The following is a 25,172-nucleotide window of genomic DNA, read 5'->3' as shown; positions in this document are numbered from 1 at the left end:
ATTTTCGCTATACCTAAGCAGTCAAAATATTCCTGCATATTTCACTCCTAGGCTATACTGACTGCTTATATTTGACTGCTTAGGGGTTGCGCAGTTGAACGGTGCCTAGTGCAGCATTGCATGAGTAGGTAGTGGTGCAACGGTTGTGCAATCATAAAACCGGGATTCATGAGGACTGGACTGTTTGTCGTGATAAAATTTAATCTAATATTGACTTCGTACTTGGTCAGTATAGGAAATAAAACCTCGTAAAAGACCTCGGCTTCGCCTCGGTCTTTTACTCGGCTTTTATTTCCTATATTGACCTCGTACTCAGTCAAGATACGTACAGTCTAGCAGAGTACAGCCAGTGCGCATGCACGGCTACAGTAGTACAGAAACACGGTGGCCTGACTACGAGTCAACCAAAACACGATTCGAATGCCGAGGGCTCAGCTGATCAGGCGATCATCCTCGTTTGAACCGTGTTTTGGTTGACTCGAAGACTTTACTCCGATGTCTCAGCGACATTCCCAAAGGCCAAGCTCTAGCCAGCAGAGCCTGGATTTTTTGTGAAGCGTTCCTCTGGCGGCGCAACTCCTGCTGCCGCTCCAACAGGAAACAGTGGGAGTGATGAAGTCGCTGTTATTCCAGTTGAACTTTCGGAGCGGGCTGACAGTCACACTCCGCCAGACGTGGAAGCACCTGTTGTCAGCGAGGAGCCAGAACATGAAGAACAGCGCACAGTGACAAGTGGACGTAGACTCTAGTACCGCTGCCTATGTAAAGGATGCTTTGAGCGGTGAGAAATTGTTGGACGATCTCCTAACAGTCAGAATGATCATTAATTTATAATAGTGAAGCGACTTGTGCAGGCATTATGCTGTTTATAATGAGCGCAAAATTGTGCCCGAAATTCTGAAACAGAATCTATAGCGGTAATTTTGGGTGGAAGGATAATATTATTTGCCGATTTTATGTAAGAAAAGGGAAGATGGAAATTTCCCATGAGAGTTGAAAACAAGCTTGTTCGGTCTGCGTTCACTACGAGCAATATTGATATCAAAAAGGGATAAGATATGAGGTTGAAAATGGATGTACATGTACAGTAGGTATCGGTTATAGCGTGGGTGTTTGAAAAACGACTTTCTATTCTTATTTCAGATATTTCTTACACACGATAAATCAAGACAGCTAGTGTGGCATATCATAATGCATGTGCGCAGGGGCAGGAAGATTATCGTACATGCAACGCAGTACTTCTGTGCATGTGCCTGGTCATAGTCCCATAGGCTTACCATGTGGCTATGCAAAATGAGTTACATGGCCACAACAGTTGAATCTGCAGCACTACGACGCAACGAGAGTCTCATCAGAACGGAATTGGACAGATGTTATTACTACAGGCGATACACTTAGTACTAATCTGGCATGTTTCGCTACACAAAGTCCATTCTTAGGGCCAATATAATTCTAGTATGGGATAAAACTGCTTGTAAGAATAAATGTGCACTTGAAATCCATGTTATGATTATGAAAACAGGAGGGTTCATTCTTGTAGGCAGTATATTCTTTTACACGACCACGCTATAACCGATACGCACTGTATTTGAAAAGAATTGTAATTTGAAGTGTACAATGTACAATGTAACTGTGTACATAAATACTGCTCGTGGTGTGTGAGATTTACGGCTTCTTGACTTGGCTGACCTGGGAGAGTAGCATGATGTCTACCCCCACCCCATCCCGGCCGCAACCCCCCCCCCCCCCCCTCAGCCAAATCCTGGGCACGCCACTGGAGGACATGGGCCAATTTCTTTTCGAGTTCGATTTGGCCTGTGCGGCAAACGATTGGCCCGAACCGGACCAGGATTACGGGGAAGATGAACGCAAAAACATGCGACACATCATGCTCCAGCGCTCATTAAAAGGCAGGGCGGCACGCATTCTGTTAACACTTCCAGACGACATTTTGTCCAGCTACGAGCGCCTACGGACGGAACTGCTAACATGATTTTTGCCGCCAGAATTTCGGTCGGTAAAGCGAGCCCAGCTAAGAATGCGGCGCCGTCAACCAACGGAAGCACTACACTCTCTTGCTGAAGATATTCACATCACTGCCTGTCGGGCTTACCCCGACGCCGCAGATGACATGATACAGGAGCTTGCCAAAGATGCATTCATTGACTCCTTGGAGGCAGATCTGCGTCTCCGCGTGCTGGACGCGGAACTGGCTACGTGAAGTGCAGCATTTCGCCGCGCTTTGGTCGTGGAGGCCAACCTCCAGCGCACCGTGGCCGCCGCAAACCGTTACGGCAGCCGCGCTGGCTAGTCCCAGCAGTGAACGCGAAGAGCGCGAAGAGCTTCGGAAAATGTTGCGAGATATCTCGGATAGGCTAGGCCGACTTGAAACTGAACAGTGTCGCACACGCCGTGAGGCGCCGAACGAGTCTGCGCCACGACGAAACATTTGTGAGTTTTGCTCCAAACCCGGTCACACTGGTGACAATTGTTGGTCCAGGCCTCCACAGTTTCAACGCGCACCTCATTTTCAACATGCTCAATACCCACAGCGTCCACCCATGCATTCACACTATGGGCCGCGACCTCCTCGGAATCACTTTCAGGAAGGGCAACACAAACCCCAGGGTAAACAGGGTCCCGGAAGGCCTAACATGTCACGCCGTTTAACCTAACTGCTGCGAGTGCGACGGGTCACGCGCTTGCCACTAGTTCTGCATCTCCCACCTCCTCCTGTACTGTCCTCCATCGCCCACCCAGGATATAATAGGGATAGTTTGGATATTTCCATTGATCAGGGCCAGCCTAGTATTTCTTGTGCCATGCTGGATACGTCCTGTGCATGCCATTGTCCGAACTCTCCAAGCGAACATTGCCCCCTAACTGCTAGTTCTAGCAGCAGTTCTACCTCTCAGAATTCTGCATCCCCACACCTGACAAAGGAGTCCCCTACAGCTTGTTGCATATCACCGCTTTTAGTCCTCTTGTGCACGACCATTGTGACTTGCCTCAGTGTGGTTTCTCAAGCAGTCGTTCTCTGCCTGATCCGTTGTTCTTCTCAAACCTAATTGTGCTTGTTAGTGATTGTTTCCGTATCCTGTATACACGCACGCCCATCATTGACCCGATGGCATCATCCACACACACCGAACCTACACCGACACCAAAGCCTCCGCGTGCTCCGTCTCCACATGTACCACTCAACATGCTCGCTCTGCAGTCAGCACCCACGACGCACGCACTTCCCATAGCAACGTGCACTACCCATACTGCATTTTACGTTCCCTTACACCTCAGGTGGCCTACAGTTACACCTACCCAAGCACAAGTTCCGGTCACTGCCTTTATCGATACCTCGGTCTCGATCGTTTCACTCTCATTCCTCGCAACCATCCACTTCCCTCTGGACAACATGACGTCGCGCTCGTCCACTGTCCGTCTGGTCTCAGCTACGGGTGCTCAGATCCCCGTCCGTGGTCAACTAGTTCTGAACACGCACCTGCCCGATGGCACACCCCTCGACATAACTGCTTTGGTTGTTAAAGGCATAACAGAGTAGGCCTTGGCGGATAATGCCGGCGGAAAAATTGGCAGAATTCGGTACTTTTTCTGGTAAGTTTCATGCATGTTTGGTATGTGGATAAAGAAATGGAGCAGAATTCGAGGAATTGCCCGCCATAAGGTTTGTATGGTTCTGCCAATTTCACTGCTTTTCGAGCAGAATCTGCCACCTTTTCGAGCATTATCCGCCAAGGCCTATAACAGAGTCGCTAATCCTCGGTGCCAACTCCCTGGTAGACCACCACATCACCCTCGCCTTCACATTTCCTCCATGCATGATCTACGCCGACCAGAAATACACCCTCCACACACCTACCACATCAACATCATCCCACATCAAAAGCGAACCACCCACGTCTTCATTCACCACACCGGCTCTTACACCAGCTTGCGCCGTTCCCTCTGCACACCCACCACAAACCACTTCTCCAGTCCCCACAACACATGACACACCGCATTACACACCGGTACATGAATTATTCCAATGGCAAGATTTTGCTGGCACGACCTCTGAACGCCACGACATTATTCACTTGCTCGAATCATTCTGGGACACAGTGCTCAACACCCCGCAGATGTTGGCTGCGCCACATCAGGTCATCACACGATCATACTCACACAATCTACACCAATCGGTCACGCACCACGCCGCCTAGACCCACAACAAGCCAACCTCATCGACACAATGGTCACCGACATGTTGGACCATGGTATCATCGAAGAAAGTTCGTCACCGTACGCCAGCCCAGTAGTACTCGCACCAAAGTTTGATGGATCAAAACGGTTCTGCGTTGATTACCGGCGCCTGAGTGCCATCACTCGGAAGGACAGCTTTCCTCTCCCACGTATCGACGACACGCTCAACGCCCTCGCAGGGTGTACCTATTTTTCTACCCTGGATCTCCGATCCGGGTACTGGCAAGTTCCCATGGCCGCCGATTCCAAGCAATACACGGTGTTCGTCACCAGGAATGGTTTGTACCATTTCCGCCGTATGCCGTTCTGTCTCTCCAACGCACCAGCCACTTTCCAGAGAACAATGACACCCATTCTCCGGGATCTGCTCGGAAAGCATTGCCTAATCTACTTCGATATCTCTAAAGGTACAAAATATTATCCTGCAGCGAGGGTGTTTTTGAGGCCATGAAAGTAGGTGTACCGGTACTATTACCGGTATGTAACATAGAACGGTCTACACCCGGGAATGTCCTTCACAGACCTGTAAAAACACATTGGCAAGGTACAGGCACTAGTTTTCCGAGTGTTGCTACGGCAAGCAGCATTTGAATCGACCACATCTCGGCTACATAGGTGATACGAATATTCAGAAATTGTGCTAATCTATTCAAAATTCATCTCACTGCAATCGCCCTCCTAGGAAGCTCATCAGTATAATAATATTGTCGTGAGACGTTCTATCGAAATAGGAGTGGTAGGGACGGATACCAAGGTGGCCAACAGCAACGAAAATAGAGAAAAATGGGAGTTATTGGCCATCCTTGCCCCTCGACTATAGTCGCTGTTGAATACTCCTGATAAACGAAAGTCGAATGGATATATCGAATACAAAAGACATTTCCCAACCACATATCAACACCATGAGTTTGGAACTTCGAGGCTTACCACTTTGTAACATTTCTCTATCGATTTTAGGGGCATACACATGATGACTGACCTGGGGGACGTCAACATTCACATAATTTACTATAGTCTGTTTCAAAAAGATTTACAATCAGGTTTGGGTCTTAAAAAGTATGAAGATAAGGGAAATTTTGACAACAAAGTACATAGAATGGCTTGTTAGGACACGGCAAATTGTTCTGTGAAGGTTTCGGAACAATTGGACCAACCGTTAAGGAGTTAGAATTTCGGCCAGGTTTCCGGCCTTTTCCCATGGTTTACAATTTGCCCAGGAAACCAGTATCGATTTTTTATCAAAACCCACGATTTATCCTTTCCTTTTTGGCCTTGTGGTTATCATGGTTATGAATGCTGTCTGCTGACCGACCATGAAGTTGTGAGTTCAAATCCCCACCTATCCTCAAGTCAAACTTTTTTTCATTGTTTTGATCAAGCTGGTACAAGACAAAGAAGATGGCTGCACCAAACGACTTGTTGTTGGAGCTCGCGCTTCCTGCCGAACTGACTGACACTTGACTGGCTCACGCCATGTGAACACACCCACAACACTGCAATGGTGTGAGTGAATTATAATGGAAGTCATCGCGCCGTAGCTTTTTGAGATTTATTTTAGTATTTCAAGATCGCCAATTTATTTGAATTTAGCAGTCAACGCCGTCTTCTATCAGCGTTCACAAGCGTCTGCTTTTCTCAAAATGTCGAAGTCACACGGATAGCTTTGCCAAGTCATGGCCTTGGGAATGAGTCCGTGTCGATGTCGTTTTCGTCACACGGTGAGTAAATTGCATCGCAGCTCAAAGAAACTATTTTGGTCACAAAACGAATTGGAACCCACGCCGCTCGTCAACATTTACAACACTTTCGTTTCGACATGTCCTCTCTGACTCCATTATCGATACGAGGAAGAACTCGTTTGTTGTAAACCAGACGTACATGACTGTATCAACCTGAGTGAGTTGTCATTTTTCCTGCTTTCGGGCGGAATATTTCTTCGAGTTCAAAGTGAGTTTTTCCAGGCAGCGCTCGAGTGCTCATACGGTAAGACGCCAAACTCCGCGGGCGATCGCCAGGATTGCAAATCTTTTTGAAACGGACTGTAATTTCATCCAATTCCTACGAAATGGGCACGCTTCAACAGGCCTTGCCGACCTTGCATGACGCCAATATTTTGTCAGCTGAAGCCTCGGTGGGATAGCTCCAGACGGTCAAAAAAGGAACTTCTGGTTGGCCTCAACAGACCCGAGGAATGCATAATTTATAGGGGATTCACACGCACGGTTAAAACCATGGTTATGGGAAAGTTGTTATAGAAACTATGGTACTGGGAGAAAGGAAGAACCTCTCGGGAAAAAATTGGCAAAGCCGTGGGCCTCAGGGCGTTTGTCAAGGGAAAAATCCCATGGCTATAAGACGCGCATGCGTAGATCTTGTCTTTGGCGAGAACTCTGAACCCTAGTTGTACGAGTGCATCGCAATTTGCATTTTCAGACAGTGCCCATCGGAAAATCGTGCATGGCGAATGCAAGATACAGTACAGAATGTACTACAAAAATGCAGTACAGATTATTTTTTTAGTTGCCCCGCCACAAGTTCATGGTCAAACGTGCGGCCAAGGCAAAACTGACCACGGGTGTGAACGGCCCCGCTCCGTTGACCGAAGGTCTGAACTTTTACCTTGTCCCGTGACCTCAGGTTTACCCGTGTTATAATAGGGGATTCACACACACACACGGGTAAAACCACGGTTATGGGAAAGTTGTTATGGAAACTATGGAACTTGGGGAAAGGAAGAACCTCTCGGAAAAAATTGGCAAAGCCGTGGCCGTGGGCCTCAGAGCGCTTGTCAAGGGAAAAATCCCATGGCTATAAGGCGCGCATGCGTAGATCTTGTCTTTGGCGAGAACTCTGAACCCTAGTTGTACGAGTGCATCGCAACTTGCATTTTCAGACAGTGTAGTGCCCATCGGAAAATCGTGCATGGCGAATGCAAGATACAGTACAGAATGTACTACAAAAATGCAGTACAGATTATTTTTTAGTTGCCCCGCCACAAGTTCATGGCCAAACGTGTGGCCAAGGCAAAACTGACCACGGGTGTGAACGGCCCCACTCCGTTGACCGAAGGTCTGAACTTTTACCTTGTCCCGTGACCTCGGGTTTACCCGTGTGTGTGAATCCCCTCTGTCCCGTACCGTCGGCGTTGAACGTCGACTGCTGCATGTCGTGTCGAGGGAATAACAGCTCAACCAATCCTTCCCGACAGGCTATTATAGGTTATTCACACACACACGGGTAAAACCACGGTTATGGGAAAGTTGTTATGGAAACTATGGTCGTGGTGTTGTCTAAACCAATGTTGGTTTATGGTTGGAGGTTAGATTCACACACTGATAACACAGAGACACCAGTTACTTGGGAGTCGGATAGTATATTTCAAGACGAGGAAAGATCATTGAGAGACCAGCATTAGGGCAAGAATTCGACTGACTAGCTAGACTCTCTGAAGTCTCGTTATATTATGTGAACTACAATAAATGTACGGTGCAATGCATGAGCATTTAGCTGGGCGCGCATTTTATGTATAGCCCGACTATGTACACTAGAAAGGGGGGAAAGGAAGAACCTCTCGGGAAAAAATTGGCAAGCCGTGGCCGTGGGCCTCAGGGCGTTTGTCAAGGGAAAAATCCCATGGCTATAAGACGCGCATGCGCAGATCTTGTCTTTGGCGAGAACTCTGAACCCTAGTTGTACGAGTGCTTCGCAACTTGCATTTTCAGACAGTGCCCATCGGGAAATCGTGCATGGGGAATGCAAAATATCGTACAGAATGCACTACAAAAATGCAGTACAGATAATTTTTATAATTGCGCCGCCACAACTTCATGACCAAACATGCGGCCAAGGGAAAACTGACCACGCGTGCACGGGTGTGAACGGCCCCACTCCGTTGACCGAAAGTCTGAACTTTACCTTGTCCCGTTTCATTTTTATACTCGTAGCAGCAGCAGCAGCAGCAGCAACACCACCAGCAGAAGCTGAAGTTGCCGGCGTCTTCTTCCTTGAACCGCCTTCCTTCCCATCTCTCGCGCCATCGGATAGAATGGCTCCATCGCTAAGTTTTCTTCTAGCCTTCCTCATTGGTGCTACATATGCAAGTAAGTAAAAGTACAATGTGCATGTTCAACATGTACAGTTATGTATGTACTGTATGTATTGTATGTACCTGTACCGGTTTATCCATTCCCTCAGTCTGTCAACAATCATGTACGGTCATCTGTATCTATAGGTATTGCTGCTCTGTGTGTTCGTGCCATTATCAATTGCCACTTCAGTCTGAAATCTGCCGGCTGTGTCAGAACAACTTTTGGTGGTGTTGGAAGGGAGGGGGGGGGGGGGGCAGGTCAAAGGCAACATTGCCTGTTGGGAAATCCCTAACAAAATAAGAAAAAAATAATAATAATAATGTGTGCGTCGCAGATGTTTTTGTTGATTCTGTGTTTATAATTGTAGTCATGGGTTATCGTGATGAGATCATCCTGCATCATATTGCACTGAAATCGTAATCCTGTTGATGTCGATAAAACTTTTGGAAGTAGTCAATGAATTCAAAGTGTTAGTCCACGATTGTCTAAAACGAAACAGCAAAGGAGGAACAATAAACATGTATTAAAATGTAAACAAATACATTGCTGAGTCCGGCACCTCGTTCCAACAACTACACTGATCCTGAGGATATAAGGGGCAAGGCTATGGTTGGAGGTACTGAGAGATAAACAAGGCACTCTATATAAATAACGAGAGAGCTTGGAAGCTCAGGGCCCTACGCTATGCATTTTGCCTTGAGGATCTAGACAAAAAAGGCATAGGGATATTATAAATTCTTATAAATTTCTCCTTTTTTTTAAAGACATAACCTGGGATTCGAACCCGCATTAGAACGAGGTCTGTCTCGTTGTCCAGGAAACGACCAATCAGTGACATTCCCGCCAAGGGCCTTATCAGAGTTTAAAGCCCGATCAATCGTTATTTTACTACTCTTGATGACGCGTCGAGGGCCTTGGATTAGTTTAAAGCCCGCTGAATATACTCTAAACTGGTGCATACAACTCCCTGTATGCATTATAGTACGGTGCAGACAATGAACTCTGCATAAAATGTACGGTGTACTACTAAGCCATTAAAGGCCGTGTTTACATGAGAAATTTCAACCCGGGTCGAGTTCAGCCCGGGTTGAAAGTCTGTACGATAGACAAAAGAAGTGAGCATTTACATGAAGACAGTTGACCCGGGTCAAATACTGATATGCCGCCAAAGGTCCACTTCTACAGTCCTGTATGGTCACATGAATCCGTTCGCGCGAAATTTGCATGTGCAGTGCTGTTCAAACCTGGCGCGAGATACGCACAGAAGTACGTTTGTACGATTTTCTTGACCCGGGTTGGTTTCAACCCTCCCCTTGGGGGGAGGGTTGAAACCAACCCGGGGCGAATTTTCAACCCGGGTCAAGCGCAATGCGTCATGTAAACGCGCCATTTACTTTGTGCACATGGCGGGTTGAAATCTGACCCGGGTCGAACTCAACCCGGGTTGAACCGCCTCATGTAAACACAGCCTAAAAGCTACGCCTTTCAGAAGTGTGCACGGTTTTTGCCTCCCGTATTCTTTCATCTGTACGAATTTCCTTTGCCAACAGCTTGCGGAAACCTATAAAAACCGAAGATCCTAGTCATTAGAGGTATCGACAAGGGGCTCTCAAATCCCCTAAATAGCTCCACAAGCTATGAATAAGAATGAAGCTCGCAATAAGAGCCCAGCATTTCATTTGCTTCTATTCTAGTTTTAGTAGTCCTAAGTGGTGCTGAGTTTCCATAACTTACCAGAAGAATATGATTCTTTCATACCACACCAAGTCTCTCTGCACACAAACCACAAAACTACCCAATATAATGGTACACAAGCATGATGGAAGTGAGACAACGCATGGAACCTCGTTCTAAAAATTAATAGTTAGTGCATGGCAGGGAGGGTCTTATGGCTTGTTTGTGCCCTTCGGGGTAGCCCTCGGGCCTACGGCCCTCAGGCTAACCTGTCGGGCACTAACAAGCCATAAGGCCCTCCCTGCCATGCACTAACCTATAATTAATTATCGCCCTGCATGCATCCCCCGATACACTTCCCACACATACTAATTCTCCCAAGTTGCTTCGCGTTATGATCTTTTCATTTCAAAGCCCTATTTGAATATGCATTGTGGCGAGCCGTCTTTGATGGTTCGGTACAGTACGGGACAGGTACGGTCGAGGGTAATACGACACCGTCTATCGCTTTGATGACAGCAAGCAAGCATAGGGATGTTATACATTTTTCAACTCTCCTAGTTTTTTAGGCATAACCAGGGATTCGAACCCACACTATCATCCTACATGCATTCCCCCATACACTTCGCATTCGTACTCCTTCTTCCAAGTTGCTTCACGTTACGATCTTGCGTTTGAAAGCCCTATTTGAATATTGCGGCCAGCTGTATGTGGCCAGCCGTGTTTGATGGTACGGTACAGGACAGATACGGTGTAGCACCAAGCGTGACACAAACAAACAAACAAACAAACACCAAATTAAAGCTGTGTGGACCCTGGCTAGCGCCAGACGTTACTGAAGTAACGTCTTCTGCATAGCTACAGGAATAAAATATTATACATGTGACTTTGGTGAGTATGAATGATATCCAATCAAACCTCCTTAGGACGAACACCAAGGGACCGATGGTATTTGTTCTGTGAGTTTGTTTTAACCCTGTGTTTATAACCAGTGAATACAATTATTTCTCCAGAAAAGATACGAATAAATTTCTTCTACAGCGAAAGATTCTAAGCCAGACCAACTCATTGACTCGTCTCGTATGAAACAAATCAGTCACTGAACCTTTCTTTAGAAACATGACGGCAACTGAAAGAGCAAGAGAGAAAATACGATACATGTACAGCACATTCTTGCAAGTATTACCACTGTAGATTTGCATTTCCTAAGGCAAGATTCCCATTCTCAGCTTTCACCAGGCACTCAAATTGCTCATATCGATAGTAAAACTTGTCATAGAGGAGAAGAGAAAGAAAGGCAAGAAACACATGGGCATGCGCGCAGCTTACAAGGCCAGCGATTCGTCACGTGGACAGGAGCAGGAAATACGAAATACAAATGTAAGAAATAACAATCGTCATGCAATGATTACGGTAAAAGTCAAGTAATCATTGGCCTGTACTACAAAATTCCCCTCCTCTCTACATTCACGACCTCGTGAATAATAGGCAAGCAGGGCAAAAACCATCCATCGACGAGGCCAGGCGCGAACTGATGGTGGTGGCGGTGAGAAGGAGAGCTCTGTGCCAGAACTGTGCAGCTTAGAGAGCGTGTGTGGGCAGGCGTGTGTTCACCGCCATATTGCCAAGTGTGTCTTTACCACCATATTTATCAAGGGCAAAACAAATAAATTTATAATATAGAAAAAATCACGGGTATACAATGACTTAACTACAAAACATAGTCACCAAATCTCACAGGAGCAGTGCGGATCCGGCCTGATCGACGCCATAATACTGGAGTAGCAACAGGAGGAAGTAGAGGTGATACGTCAACAGGCGGCGACAACGGAGGCGTACTCGGCACAGAGTCATCGGCATCATGTGGCACAACAGGAACAAAGTCATTAGCTGACAAACTCACTGGGTCAGGGAGATCATTGACAGACGACGGTATTAAAAGCAACTGGGCACGATGAAGTAACTGGCTTCAAGCGACTGAAGTGAACAGTACGTTCAACTCCATTCAGCACTAACGTGTATGATGTCGGACCATGAACGCGCACAATAGTATATGGACCAGACCAGAAATGATGAAATAATTTAATTTCACTACAGCAACACGCGCATGCACCAACATGACGTACACAAAATAACATGCTACTTGTACAACATAACTCCCTCCCAAGAGTAGAATCATAAAACAAATTAAAAAGAGGAAAAGATCACACAAATAATTACTCAATCATACCACACCAGTCACACCGAGAACTGGACTGCAGATTATTAAAAAAACTCTGTCCACCCACCCAGAACACCAGCCACGATCGCTGTCACATGTGTACGAACTGATAGCCTCAAAAACTACTTCACTCAACACACCACCTCACAATCACGCAAAAATTCTAAAATGTGACAGCACAAATCATAAGAATAACAAAAAGAACAGAATCCACTGGCTCTGTGGGGCCTCTAGTTTTCCTCATAGAAGAGCAAATCAAAAAACGAACAGAACACACGCGCTGTGTAGGCGCCTCTTTACCCTCGAGGAGAGCAGTAATAAAGAACAAAATGTTGGGAGAACAGAAAATACAAAACTCACATACTCATCACGTTCACAACACACGTACCCTCTCACCAACGAAACTCCTCACGCCGTCTGCCATGCCATCCGCCATCTCAAGGAGCGCTGCTCAGCGTCGACATCCTCACACTGCGCCTCTTGTCTTCACCTTCCGTCCTTTCTTTTTTAGTTTTTTCTTCTGGGCACAGTTTACGTCGTGTCCGGGACCAACTCAATGACGACGACTGATGAGAGACAATTTATCACGGACGATGACGACGGACCAAACTGTGGCGATAAGACGACTGGAGATGACATCGGAAGCTCCAGTCTCTCCGGAGGAACATCATTGAAGTTAGTTTGATAAAGAAGACAGGTAAATCTACGACATCTCGGAGGAAGAATGGGTGACTTGCGAGGCCCAGAGTGTCAAGGCTTCTTCGGAGACGATCCGCAGCTCAGGAGACGAGATCGAGAGCGTTTACCGCTGCCACCAATGTAGGATTCACTTTCCTAAGACAAGATTCCCATTCTCCGGTTTCACCAGGCACATGAATTGCTCATATCGAAAGTAAAACTTGTCATAGAGGAGAGGAGAAAGAAAGGCAAGAAACACGTGAGCATGCGCGCGGCTTACAAGGCCAGCGATTCGTCACGTGGACAGGAGCAGGAAATACGAAATACAAATTTAAGAAATAACAATCGTCCTGCAATGATCACAGTAATACTCAAGTAATCATTGGCCTATACTACACTACAAACAGATTGCAGATCGTAATTCTTGCTTTGCCGGCACGCAACTTTATTTAGGGCTGTGCAATCTCGGCGCTACTCACAAATCAAACAGCCTAGACTCGAGTAAACAAAACTAATGCAATCGTACGAGATTTTCACGAGACTGCACCCATTGGCTTTTTTCGTATGAAGAAAACCAGTCACTGAACCTCTCCTTAATGGAGATTTTCCCTGATATGCGAATTTATTTTGCATACTCGCCGAGTCGGTCAATGCGTCCTTGAACCTTTCCCTCCAGATTGGAAACTGCCAAAGATGTTATGCTACTGCAAAATTCCTATTCTACCCTATGATCGGGGCACGGAATGTGGGAAGCAATCATGACCAGTGATGGACGGTTTGGGGTTTGAGCAGATTAGTTGCCAAGGCCTGGTCTTGTGCCGCAATGACCAGGCTCTCTGTGGTCTTCTTCAGACCAGTCTTTGTCAGCCAACTCTCAGGTGTTCTCGTTTGGTCAGTTGTTCTGTTTGCCGGACAAACTGTCCATGCAAAGGTGTTTGGGTCCACGCCAAGAGGTGTTCTTTTTGAAGCCGACACTCCAGCCACCTTCAGGAGTTCCTCGTCTGACGAAAGCACATAGCGCTGCAGATTGCTTTTTTCCATGGTGGAAACATCATGAATACTTTGCAAACCACGTCCACCCTCCTTGCGGCTGACTTGCCTACCGGCTACATCAGCATGTGGATGGAGAGCTCCGTGCATAGTGACATAAGCTTGCGCATTCTTCGGTTAGCAGATTTCAACTCGTCAGGCGTCCATGCCATGATACCAGAACTACCGTATCAAGGCCACAGCCCAGGAGTTGATGGCTGTGATGATGATGATGTGGCCGTTTAGAGCTGAACGGAGTACTCGTTGCGCACGCCACTGGTACTCCTGCAGAATTTTCATCTTCATACGTGAATGGTCCATACCTCCAGCTTCAAGGAATCCTTGGTATTTGTACTATTCTTCTTCCTGATCGATGAGCGGGCAGGCAATGGGATTTCCTCAGAGGCTGCATACTTTTCTGCCTTTATTATAGGTGGAGCTCTACACCACTTCCCATAGCATGCAACTATAGTCAGTTTTACACAAAATTCCCATAATCGTAATTGTACTAATAAAAGGCCTCTTTTACGGGCAAATTAACACAATGGTTTAAAATGCAATAAATCATACACTGGAGAAGAAATCAGAAAAATGCATGTGTAATTGTACTCAGTTCTAGCCAGGGAGTAGTACAATAAGTATCTATTATTGCACGATTAAAGAGGTCAATATATGAAATATAGAACGAGTAAAAGACCGAGGTCCCCCGAGGTCTTTTACGAGGTCTATATTTCATATATTGACCGATTATGAGGGCAATAATAGATTTATCACGACATAGCATACCTAAAACTGGTTTTGCTTTGCTATAGGAAGAAAGGAATACTATTGTAATAGTATGTACATATGCCGTTTACATTGGACATTACTTCTGTGTAAACCGAAGTTTTCAGTTGTCTCTTGTAGTATGTTCCCCAAGTTCTTTGACTGAGAATCTGACAGTTTGGGTTCAAACCCCAGCATTTGGCTTCAGATTTTTCTTCTTTCAGTTCTAATTTTTTTCTAAGTTGAGGAAAAAGTTCTAAGTCCTCGGGCTAAGTGGTCAATAATAAGTGGTCAATATAAGCGGTCAATATATGCTGATATTTGACCGCTTAGAGATCACAAGTTTCTGTGGGGGTCAATAATAAGAGAGTGATAAGCAGTATTATCACTCTCTTATTATTGACCCCCACAGAAACTTGTGATCTCTAAGCGGTCAAATATCAGCATATATTGACCGCTTATATTGACCACTTATTATTGACCACTTAGCCCGAGGACTTAGAACTTTTCCTCAACTTAGAAAAAAATTATAACTGAAAGAAGAAAAATCTGAAGCCAAACGTTGGGATTCGAACCCAAACTGTCAGATTCTCAGTCAAAGAACTTGGGGAACATACTACAAGTGACAACTGAAAACTTCTGTTTATAGAGAAGTGATGTCCAATGTAAACGGCATATGTACATACTATGTACTATTACAATAGTATTCCTTTCTTCCTATAAACACAGCTAAAAACAGTTTAGGTATGCTATGTCGTGATAAATCTATTATTGCCCTCATAATCGGTCAATATATGAAATATAGACCTCGTAAAAGACCTCGGGGGACCTCGGTCTTTTACTCGTTCTATATTTCATATATTGACCTCTTTAATCGTGCAATAATAGATACTTATACTAGCCATTCCAGCAGTGGCAATCTTTCTGAAACCTTTGCCACAGCACTCTACCCTTTTGAGTGATCGTTTTCGAATTTCCATTACCTTCATGCATTTTAATTAACCCCTCTTTCATCTGTACGCTTTTCCTTTGTGAACAGCTGGCGAGAAACCCTATATAAAGCTCCACAAGCTATGAATAAGACTGAAGCTTGCAATAACAACCCAGCATTTCATTTGCTTCTATTCTCCTTTTCTCTCTGCACATAAACCACACAACTACCCAATATAGGGGTGCACAAGCATAATGCAAGATGATACATGTAACCTCGTTCTAAAATAGTTAGTGCATGGCAGGGAGGGCTTTATGGCTTGTTTGTACTCTTCAGGTGTGACCTTGGGCCTACAGCCCTCAGGCTAACCTGTGGGGCACTAACAAGCCATGAGGCCCTCCCTGCCATGCACTAACCTATAATTAAAAATCAAATACATGTTTCTTCTGCTTACAAAGATCAGGTTTGTACAACTTGACGGGTACAATCAGCCCCAAGCACTTCCACCTGACTAGCATACCGTGTACGACACACAACAGAAAAACTAAAATCATCATAAACCTGGAGACAATTAGGGTGAGACAACAAATTAATGAAGAAAAACAGCAGACTTCTTACGATCACAATCTCCATCCGATTCTTTCTCTCCATGAACCGCAACCTCGTCCTCCATCTCATCTCTCATCTCATCCTCAGTGTCATCTTCTGTGTCATTCTCCTCATCAATGTTGATCACTCCCAGACTCGCTTCATGTTCCTTAGCCTCTGTTCACTGACTCCTTCTTTAATCTTGATGGTCAATTATTACGAATGTTGTTGTTCCTGTTGTTGTTAAGTCCTGTTTTCCCGTGTCTTCGCTGGTGCTTGGCATCCGGTGCTGTAATAACTCGTAGTGGTCACTATAGCATAACCTGTAGCTCTTTGGTCCTCTTTTCTTCTTGTAATAATCCTTGAATAATTAGCCTTTGGTCATCTAGGTCGTTGAATGTTGATTTTGTTGTTTTCAGTCAGCATGTCCCACTGCACATGCTGACTGGCTCGGCACGGGCGCTGCAGCCCAAACGCCGCAGGCCACCTAAGAACCCTCGGCCACAGCCGTCGTTAGTACAATTACCGCCATCGGCAAGAGCGCCTCCATTACCCGGGTCGAGAGCCTTGGATACGGAGAATCTGCACATTGTTAACAAGACACAATGCACCATGACAACACAAGTGCGCACGCCACAACAACATCCAGCTCAAGACCAAAGTGGATGCTGCGATGAGGTGATGCCCCCACCCCCCGGCGTTGTTGCCGTTGCCTCCCCCGGAACCGCCAACTGCATCCGTCATCAGCAGTGCTGTGGCTGAGTCTGTGGCGTCGGTGGTACATGCGAATATGGATGCGGCAAGCACTGGACATCGCCAAGGAGAAACAAGGCGAAAGGGAACGGAATACGACAAAGAAAGCAAAACACAATCAACAGTACAAATATTATCCATTTGTGGCCATTGTTCGAAAAGTGACGAAATGATTTTAGCGGGTCTCCTTTCCATTCCCACCTTCCAACCCGGCAAATATTTAGATTTTGATAAAAACGATTCAAAGCCTCTCAATTATTTTGTAATACTTATAAGAATACAGTTTCCTCTGAGACAAAAATGCGATAATACTCATAAAAAGGACACACTTCAGGCTCATTAGTATACTTCTGAAGACAAAAACTTTCATGATGTTCGTAATGAGCCTGAAGTGTGTCCTTTTTTTAAGTATTATAATATACGAATGATATTAGAGAGGTTCCGGGGTACTATTTTCCGTGCCAAAATCCGTAGGGGCGCTACGGATTTTTTTCCAGGCGTGCTCCATACGATTTTTCGGCACGGAGAATCCATGCGGACTGGCTTTCATACGAACCATGGTTTGTATGGAGATTTTGCGTCATCGGGTGCAGAAAGATTTTTCGCGTACAAATTTGGTACGAGAAACATTGATTTTTTGCGGGAAATTTTGATTTCCGTACCTATTTTCAAAATAAAAAGGCCAAGCGCGGGAATGTGACGTGTTTGCGATCGTAACCTAGGCAATGACGGCAAACACATAAGTTCCGTACCCCGGAACTTTTCACTGCTCGAAAACGACGTATAACAAATCCGTAGAGCCTCCACGGATTTTGGCACGAAAAATCGTACTCCGGAACCTCCCTAATAATCTTTACTTATAAAGAAGAGGCACCTGTGACGTGTGTCTGTGTGTGTGTGTGTGTGTGTCACGCTCCTTATAAAGAAGAGGCATCTGTGACGTGTGTTTTTGTGTCACGCTGAAGCGCTGCGGAGCAGCACTGCCATGAGCACGCGAAGCGTGCGAACAGTGTAGCACAGTGTAGCTAGCAGCCGCAGAAGCACTGCGAATCGTGTAGCTAGCGGAAGCAGCCACAGAAGCACTGAGCACGCGAAGCGTGCGAATCGTGTAGCCACCACCACGTGCTGAGCACGCGAAGCGTGCAAACAGTGTAGGTGGTAGCAGACACGATCAGTACGAGTGCAGTAGCAGCCGCGCGCAGAAGCACTGAGCACGCGAAGCGTGCGAATCATGTAGCCATCTATACCTAGTCTAGGCCATAGGTAGCACTAGCAGCCGCACAAGCGCTGCGGACCACGTGAACCGTTCTCTGCAAATAGAAACATCTGCAACAAAAGGATACAAAAGATCTGCACTGACTACACTCTGCATCTGATCTGCAGTGAAGAGCGCATCGCACTTTTGTTCGTCATTTTATGAATTTTTTGAGCCGCTTCATCCGCCGCCAGGTGATGGACAACCCTGACCAGCCTCCCGAAGGCGTAACAGACGTCCCTCCTTCTCCTTCCAACGTTGAAGAACCTCCCTCAAGCTCACCAGGACTTCAGCGGTCTGGCCACCACCACGTGCTGAGCACGTGTGCTGTTCATGTACTTGCTTCACCCGCATGCCACATTCGGCCAGGCAACGCCGGCCGTTGGTGCTGCTTGTATAATATACTTTCACACAAAACAAGCTGGGTGCAGCACTAATCATGGCAGGGAACCCGACCTTTTCCTGCTTTTCAGGTGAAGTGATCGGCCTGTGCTTGAAACAGCGAAAAAGCTGAAAGTTACAGCAAACCAGCGGCCGCCTTCTAAAGACCTCGGACATGCCTACATCATAGAAAAGACCTGAGGCCGGGCCAACTTTCCAACTCCTTGACGGCTGTGGCATTATTTTCTGAAACCTTCACCATAGCAAGGAACTCAACAAACGTGTTCTTCTGCGCGATCAATTTTCCAATTTTCATTCAACTTTTCACCTTGCATTTTCCTGACTGCCGATTTCTTATGCTTTGGTAATTGACAATAATGACGATCTCTTCATAGTGGAAGTTGTATGTTTTGCTCTTTTTCTTTTTCAGAGAAGCTCCTTCATGGTACATTCACAGATAGTACGCCACCAGGTAAGTGCAGTGTATAAGTCTGTCATTCTTCGGAACCGCGTGGTTGCATGAGCCCGATCGATTTTGTTCAAAATGGCACAGCTTCAATCCTACCAAAATATTGTCCATCCCGAAAAATGAGAAGGATTGAAGCACTGTCACAGCTTTGAGGGAAAGACACAAACGGGAAAAAACACTTCTTCACAGTTTTAACCCGATTTAACATTTCCGTTATTTTGGAGCATTTTGCACAAAAACACATCCCAGTATTTTTCCTCTACTATTGTAGTGTTCAGACTAAATGTTGTAGTGTTCCCTTCAGGTATCTGAGTGGTGATTTCTGCAGTCGAGCCAAGCCAAATAGGGCGAAAGGGCTTTATTTTCAGGGATCTTGGCTACCCACACTAACAATCTCTTTAGGTTTGGAACGCAAATATCGGTACTCCGCGGGGTGCTTTCCGAAATTGGCCTGATAGATTTTCTTAATTTCTTCAAGAGGTACAGCCAGCTATGTGCGTGGTCCATATGCTAAACATTAGATATTTGACATTGAATCGATGTGAAGTACCTAGGAGCACGGTTTACCTGTCCCTCCAGGAAATCGCGATTCCACGGATGCAACAAATTTCGCGATTTTCGCCCAAACCCGCGGTTTTCAGCAAAATCCGGGATTTCCCGCGTTTTTTGTTGTTTTCTGCACTATATCTCACTCTTTCTGCACTTTTCACGCAGTGCTTTCCATGATCCTGTAGGTTTTTTGCACTCGTACTACTCCCGAGTAGATATACGATGCAACAAATTGCGTGATTTGGCTCAAATCTGCAATTTTCTGTAAATATTTCCGCGAATTCCTGGCAAGTTCTGCATCGTTCCGCACTTTTCGTTGCATTTTTTGTTGTTTTCTGCTGTAATTTCTTGCGCAAGTTTTTGAGAGTTTTTCCGCAAATTTCCACAGGGACAGGTTTACTGAATCCAATATTGGCTGACTTGTGCGGTAGACCAAAACATTATAGCACAATAGACGGTCAGCCTTTGGGTCATCCTAATAAAGTTATTATTATTATTAATATTAATTTCAAATTTGGACTTCACGGAGAATTGTTTTAAAGTGTTAGGAAATTAGAGGCCACATGCCACGTACTGCTCTTTTCTCTCCGAAACTCAACACTTGCAAGGCAGATATGAAAGAAAGTAAAAATCATCAGTCACACCACCGGGTGTGAGTTGCCAGTATGATGCAGGCCAGATATTGATTGATCGAAGAAGGATAGATTTGCCATCACTGTGGATAAGAGTCATACTGTAGCTCAGTTGGTTAGAGCATTGCTCGCGAATAGCAAGGTCCCTGGTTCGAGTCCCGGTGGTGTGACTGATGATTTTTTCTTTCTTTCATATCTGCCTTGCAAGTGTTGAGTTTCGGAGAGAAAAGAGCAGTACGTGGCATGTGGCCTCTAATTTCCTGATTATTATTATTATTACTATTATATTTGAAACTCGGATGTTGAGCCATAAATAAATGTGGAAAGGAAGAGGACATCTGGATACGATTTAAGAGTAACTCTCCATCACTGTAACTGGATACTTTATATGAGCCAGAGCACGCCAAAACATGACCACAGACCAAAAATTCGATTTTCAGTTTTTGTTCAAAAATGATCTAACACACCTAATGTTCACTGTCTGAAAGTTTTGGATTGATCCGACATGTCTAAGTGTTGCTACAATGGTATTATATGCAGCACTGTTGAAATGGTGAAATTCTATGTACAGCAATGGGATTGTCATTTTTGCACACAATTGATATGCCCCTGGGTTCATCCTTTCCGGGTCAGTTCCTCTGTCCAGGGTCTTATAGCATGAGCTGACAGGTACTCAGCCACATCCAAATTGTGTATAGGCAGCTGAGCTGGGTGTCCGAAATACCTCCTGTTTGGAGCACCACTGGAGAACCGCCAGCGAAAACACGGTCAACATCAGACTAATAAGATGGCGGAAGAAGTTGGCACTCCACGTCCTCTCCATCACACTCCACCTGTACTTTCAGATATACAGTATACACCACTACACACAGTCTTCCTCAACATACTCGACGTCGCACTCATATTCCCAACACCAAAGCCCATCTGCACACGGTTTTCTCCGCTCACCAGAGAGTACTGCTTTCGCTGCCTACTGCTCGTGCTAGCGATGTTCCGCATAAGGGTACTCAAAATTATCGACTTGAGCAAGTTGAGGTAGCAGCAGAGTCCAGTGATTGTTTTTGCACTTGCAACCAATACTGGCATTGTCCCGGATATGTGCAGCGATGTCCATTCTGGCCAAATCATCGGCCGACTCACCTCCCAAGTCAGTGTCGATGCCAATCGCTTGCCAGGTTGTCATCAGAGTAGAATTCCTCGTCACTGCAGATCGTGGGACTACCAGCATCAATTCTTTTTACGCTCGATGAAAGTGTTGCCCTCAAATGACTCGTCGCTGTAGCCATCATCGTCTTCCTTCTGTTTCCGACTCGAATCCTCAAAATATTTTATCCTGCGCATGGAGTGCGATGATGTCGTCTTCTTCCGCTCCGCAGTACATTACTACAACTAGGCTCTTCTGTCGATACATCGATGACGATCAGTTTTAGGCGACTCAGCGCAACATGGAATACAAACTCTAACAAATAAACTTACTTGCAACAAAGAATTGCATCCGGAACAGATCCAGTCGACCGAGTAAAACAACAACAGCGACTCGCGTTGCACTGCACTTCGTATTTTTTGCCGCGGAATTCAAATCGCGATTATCTCGACTTTTTCAAAAAAAGCTGTGGTCATGTTTTAGCGCGCTCGGGCTCATATCTGGATACTATAATTATATTGTCAGTTTTGTGGCTAGGTATTGTACTTTCTGACTGTATAGTATCAAGTTACAGTGACGGAGAGTTACTCTTAATTCGTATCCAGATGTCCTCTTCCTTTCCACATTATTATTATAGTCAAACATAATGGCCCGTTAGATTTAATTCCAATTTTGCTGAGGTATACTTAGATGGAAAGCGTCTGCAAAGTTATAGCCCCCTGCAGCTACCAGAAGCATACTTTCTCAAGTCCTCTCAATTTGTCGATTGGGGGTAAATTAAATTTACACATTACTGCCCTCAAGAAAATTGAAACCGCCTAAATGGATTTCCTTAAAATTTAGTACGAATGTTCCTTTGATTGATGCACAAGTGCCTGCCAAGTTTCATGTTTCTGTTACCACCCGAACAAACTTTGGAGTCCATTATAGAAGCATATCTTGTCAAAACCACTACCGAAAAAGAAGAACACGTTTTCACCGGGGAAGCCCGAACCCGCGAGAGGCAAACATATTTCTACTCCAAACCTGCCCAGAAGGATGCTCAAAGGACTCGTTTTCGATTTAGGTATGAGCCACCTTAAAGACTTAGAACTTTCTCCTCAACTTGAAATGAAAGAAGGAAAATCTGAGACCAAATAGTGGGACTTTCAAACTGTAATATTCTCAGGCAAAGAACTTGTTAAACATACTACAAGTGACAGCGGAAACTTCTGTTTGTAGAGAAGTAATGTCCATTATAAAGAGCATACTGGTATGTGTCACAATACTGTTCGACTTCCCAATCCATTGCTCACAAAAATGGCAATTTTGTCCGGTATACCCTATCCTTGGTCATGTACATACAATAATCCCTTCACTGTGCATAGTTCAAAACTCCCCCCCCCCCCTCCCCTCCCCTCCCCACACACACAATGGTTTCCTCTTTGCTTTGTCATACCACAACCATTCAGCGCGGCGAGCCCATCGATAGGCGATTTGCCTTTGGGTCATCCTAATAAAGTTACACATACAATGTACTATGTACTATTACAATAGAATTCCTTTCTTCCTGAAAATTAAAAGCATTATTACATTTATAACATTTCGAAGGAAAGGTGTCAGCACCGACCCAATACACACAGTCAGGTAAGCCAATTTAGTAACCGAACGTTTTCGTTCCCTTCTCATCATGGGTAAATACAGGGAATAATGGAAAAATGTCAAATACAGCAACTAAGGGCCCTTACACACTACGTACATGTAAAACGCAACTAACGTTGCGTATGCGCCAGCCTGATCAAGTGCAGTTGCACACTGACAAGTGATCTGCTTTTTACGTACATGTACATGTAGTGCAGTTCGGATGAAAATTTCTGCTCTCAGAACGAGTGCTGTGTGTGCTTCTTTGATTTCGTTCTGCATCTTGTGTTGGAGCCATGCCCATGGAGCTCAGGTTGACTCCGGCAAGGAGAAAGCGGCGACGTAAAATTGTTGCCGACATGACATTGCAGGACCTGCAGAAGCTAGTGAAGTCGTCTGATGTCGGTCCTGTTCTTGATATTTTCTAGATGACTGATCACAGTTGCTCAAATTTCATGGTGACGACGATGCTCAGCATGCTGTTGCGGAATGGTACCGTCAAATACAGAATTGGTCGCAACTTGTGGACAGCTCACCCTGAGAACGAGTTTGGAATGCCTTGTTTTTTTGATATATCGCCCACAGCTCCATGAGCTTCACCTCCATTTCTTCTGAGCACTGGATTTTCGGCATCGTGTCGCGCTCAGCGAGCAAACAAGTTCGAGTCTACTACGGCTTGAACAACACGAGTTCAAGTACGAGAATTTCAGAAGCAGGCGAAAAATCCAATGGACAGCTGAAATTGAAACACGGAAATCCACACAGCATCAAACAGCAAAAACACCAACAAGAAGTTGAAGTCCGAAAGCGCGGGAAGGCATAAAAGCTAAAAAGCTACTACCTCCGACAAGCGAAACTTGGCGCGTTTTTTGATTTTTATTTGTGTTAGTACCACAAGTTACTTCACAAGGCTGTGAGGTACGCGACCTACTTGTACCCTCCATGCAACCGGGTGCAGGAAGCCAAGCGACGAGCTGGTGAGTGGCACATGGCTCGACTAGTCAGAAGCAGGCCAGTCTCTCGTGTACCAGCACAACAGTGCGCGCGCGAAGCGCCTCCATTCTGCGAAGGAGAATCGTCGTGATTTCGCGTTTCAATGCAAAACCAAGAAGTTCTCTCCCTTCACTTGATCACTCAGACAGCACAGAGTACATACATCCATGCCAAATAATCCTAGCGTCTTTCAATAGCCTTCAGAGCGATGCGTCTCTGGTGGCAAAGGAAAAGCGCCAGGAATTGCTGCCTGCAATTTTGGACAGTAGGAGAGAATACCCGGCAAACATGTTGCAGTCAAGGCGCGTGTGGAGGTGCTGCAGAGTTCTTACCACGTCAACCTAGATAGTGGCGGCGGAAATGACGACCCTGGACACCGTGGCTCAACCACAGGAGCGACATCGAGATTTCCAGAGCGATCACAACAGAGATACTTGCTGCAACTGAATCTGCTCTAGTCGCTCTTTCGTCTCAAAACAGGGACAATTCCTCTCCCGAAGAAACTGCGATCTCTGAATCAGAGGAGAGTGATTCAGCCTAACTGATGTCTCTTATATCCTTGTTGAGCAATGCAAAGTAATATTTTGTGGTGAGTCAATCATTAGTCTTGATTGAAAAGTGTGAGTTATTTCGTGTAATTTGAAGTAAAAAACGCGCCAAGTTTCGCTTGTCGGAGGTAGTAAAAAGCAGCCTTCTACACCCGTCCGAGATCTGAGTAAAACGTTTACGCAACTTTTTAGATTTCGTGCCATATGACGTCAGTCGACATGGCAACTTTTACAGGAACGCAACAAAAAAGCGGTTTTCTACGTAGTGTGTAAGGGCCCTTATACTGTAAGACATGCATATATATAACGAGGAAGTAAATCTAACGTTTTAACGGATGACATTTCTTCGTTATAATAAGATTCGTTTAGGCCGTGTGGCTTCATATATTATGCTGTGTGTGGATATGGCGGAATACTACAGGATCGTTAGCATATCTTCTTGTTAACCCATGAATTTTGGACAATCGTTAAATTTGCGACTCGCTATAATAACATGTCTTACAGTACAGCAAAAGCATAGATTGAGCACTCACGCTATATGTGTGGAAAAAATAAAACTCAGGTGAACAAGTCAACAACAGGGTGAAGGTGAAGAAA

The 25,172-nt window shown here is 45.4% G+C and overlaps 1 protein-coding gene across 3 annotated transcripts in view; it reads left to right on the top strand.

The window, feature by feature from the left end:
• Positions 1–25,172, top strand: part of LOC135811408 (uncharacterized) — a 54,302-nt gene that overhangs the window by 1,642 nt on the left and 27,488 nt on the right. For 2 of the 3 annotated variants that reach the window (XM_065324644.1, XM_065324642.1), the window contains exons 2-3: positions 8,202–8,357; positions 19,051–19,092. In XM_065324644.1, coding sequence (XP_065180716.1) covers positions 8,303–8,357; positions 19,051–19,092 — 97 coding nt within the window. In that variant the 5' untranslated portion in view covers positions 8,202–8,302. The remainder of the gene's footprint in view (positions 1–8,201; positions 8,358–19,050; positions 19,093–25,172) is intronic. The other variant, XM_065324643.1, reaches the window with a different exon arrangement.

Source organism: Sycon ciliatum, chromosome 3 (genome assembly GCF_964019385.1).
Source record: "Sycon ciliatum chromosome 3, ocSycCili1.1, whole genome shotgun sequence".
Lineage (NCBI taxonomy): Eukaryota > Metazoa > Porifera > Calcarea > Leucosolenida > Sycettidae > Sycon > Sycon ciliatum.
This window is presented reverse-complemented; position numbering and strand designations above follow the sequence as displayed.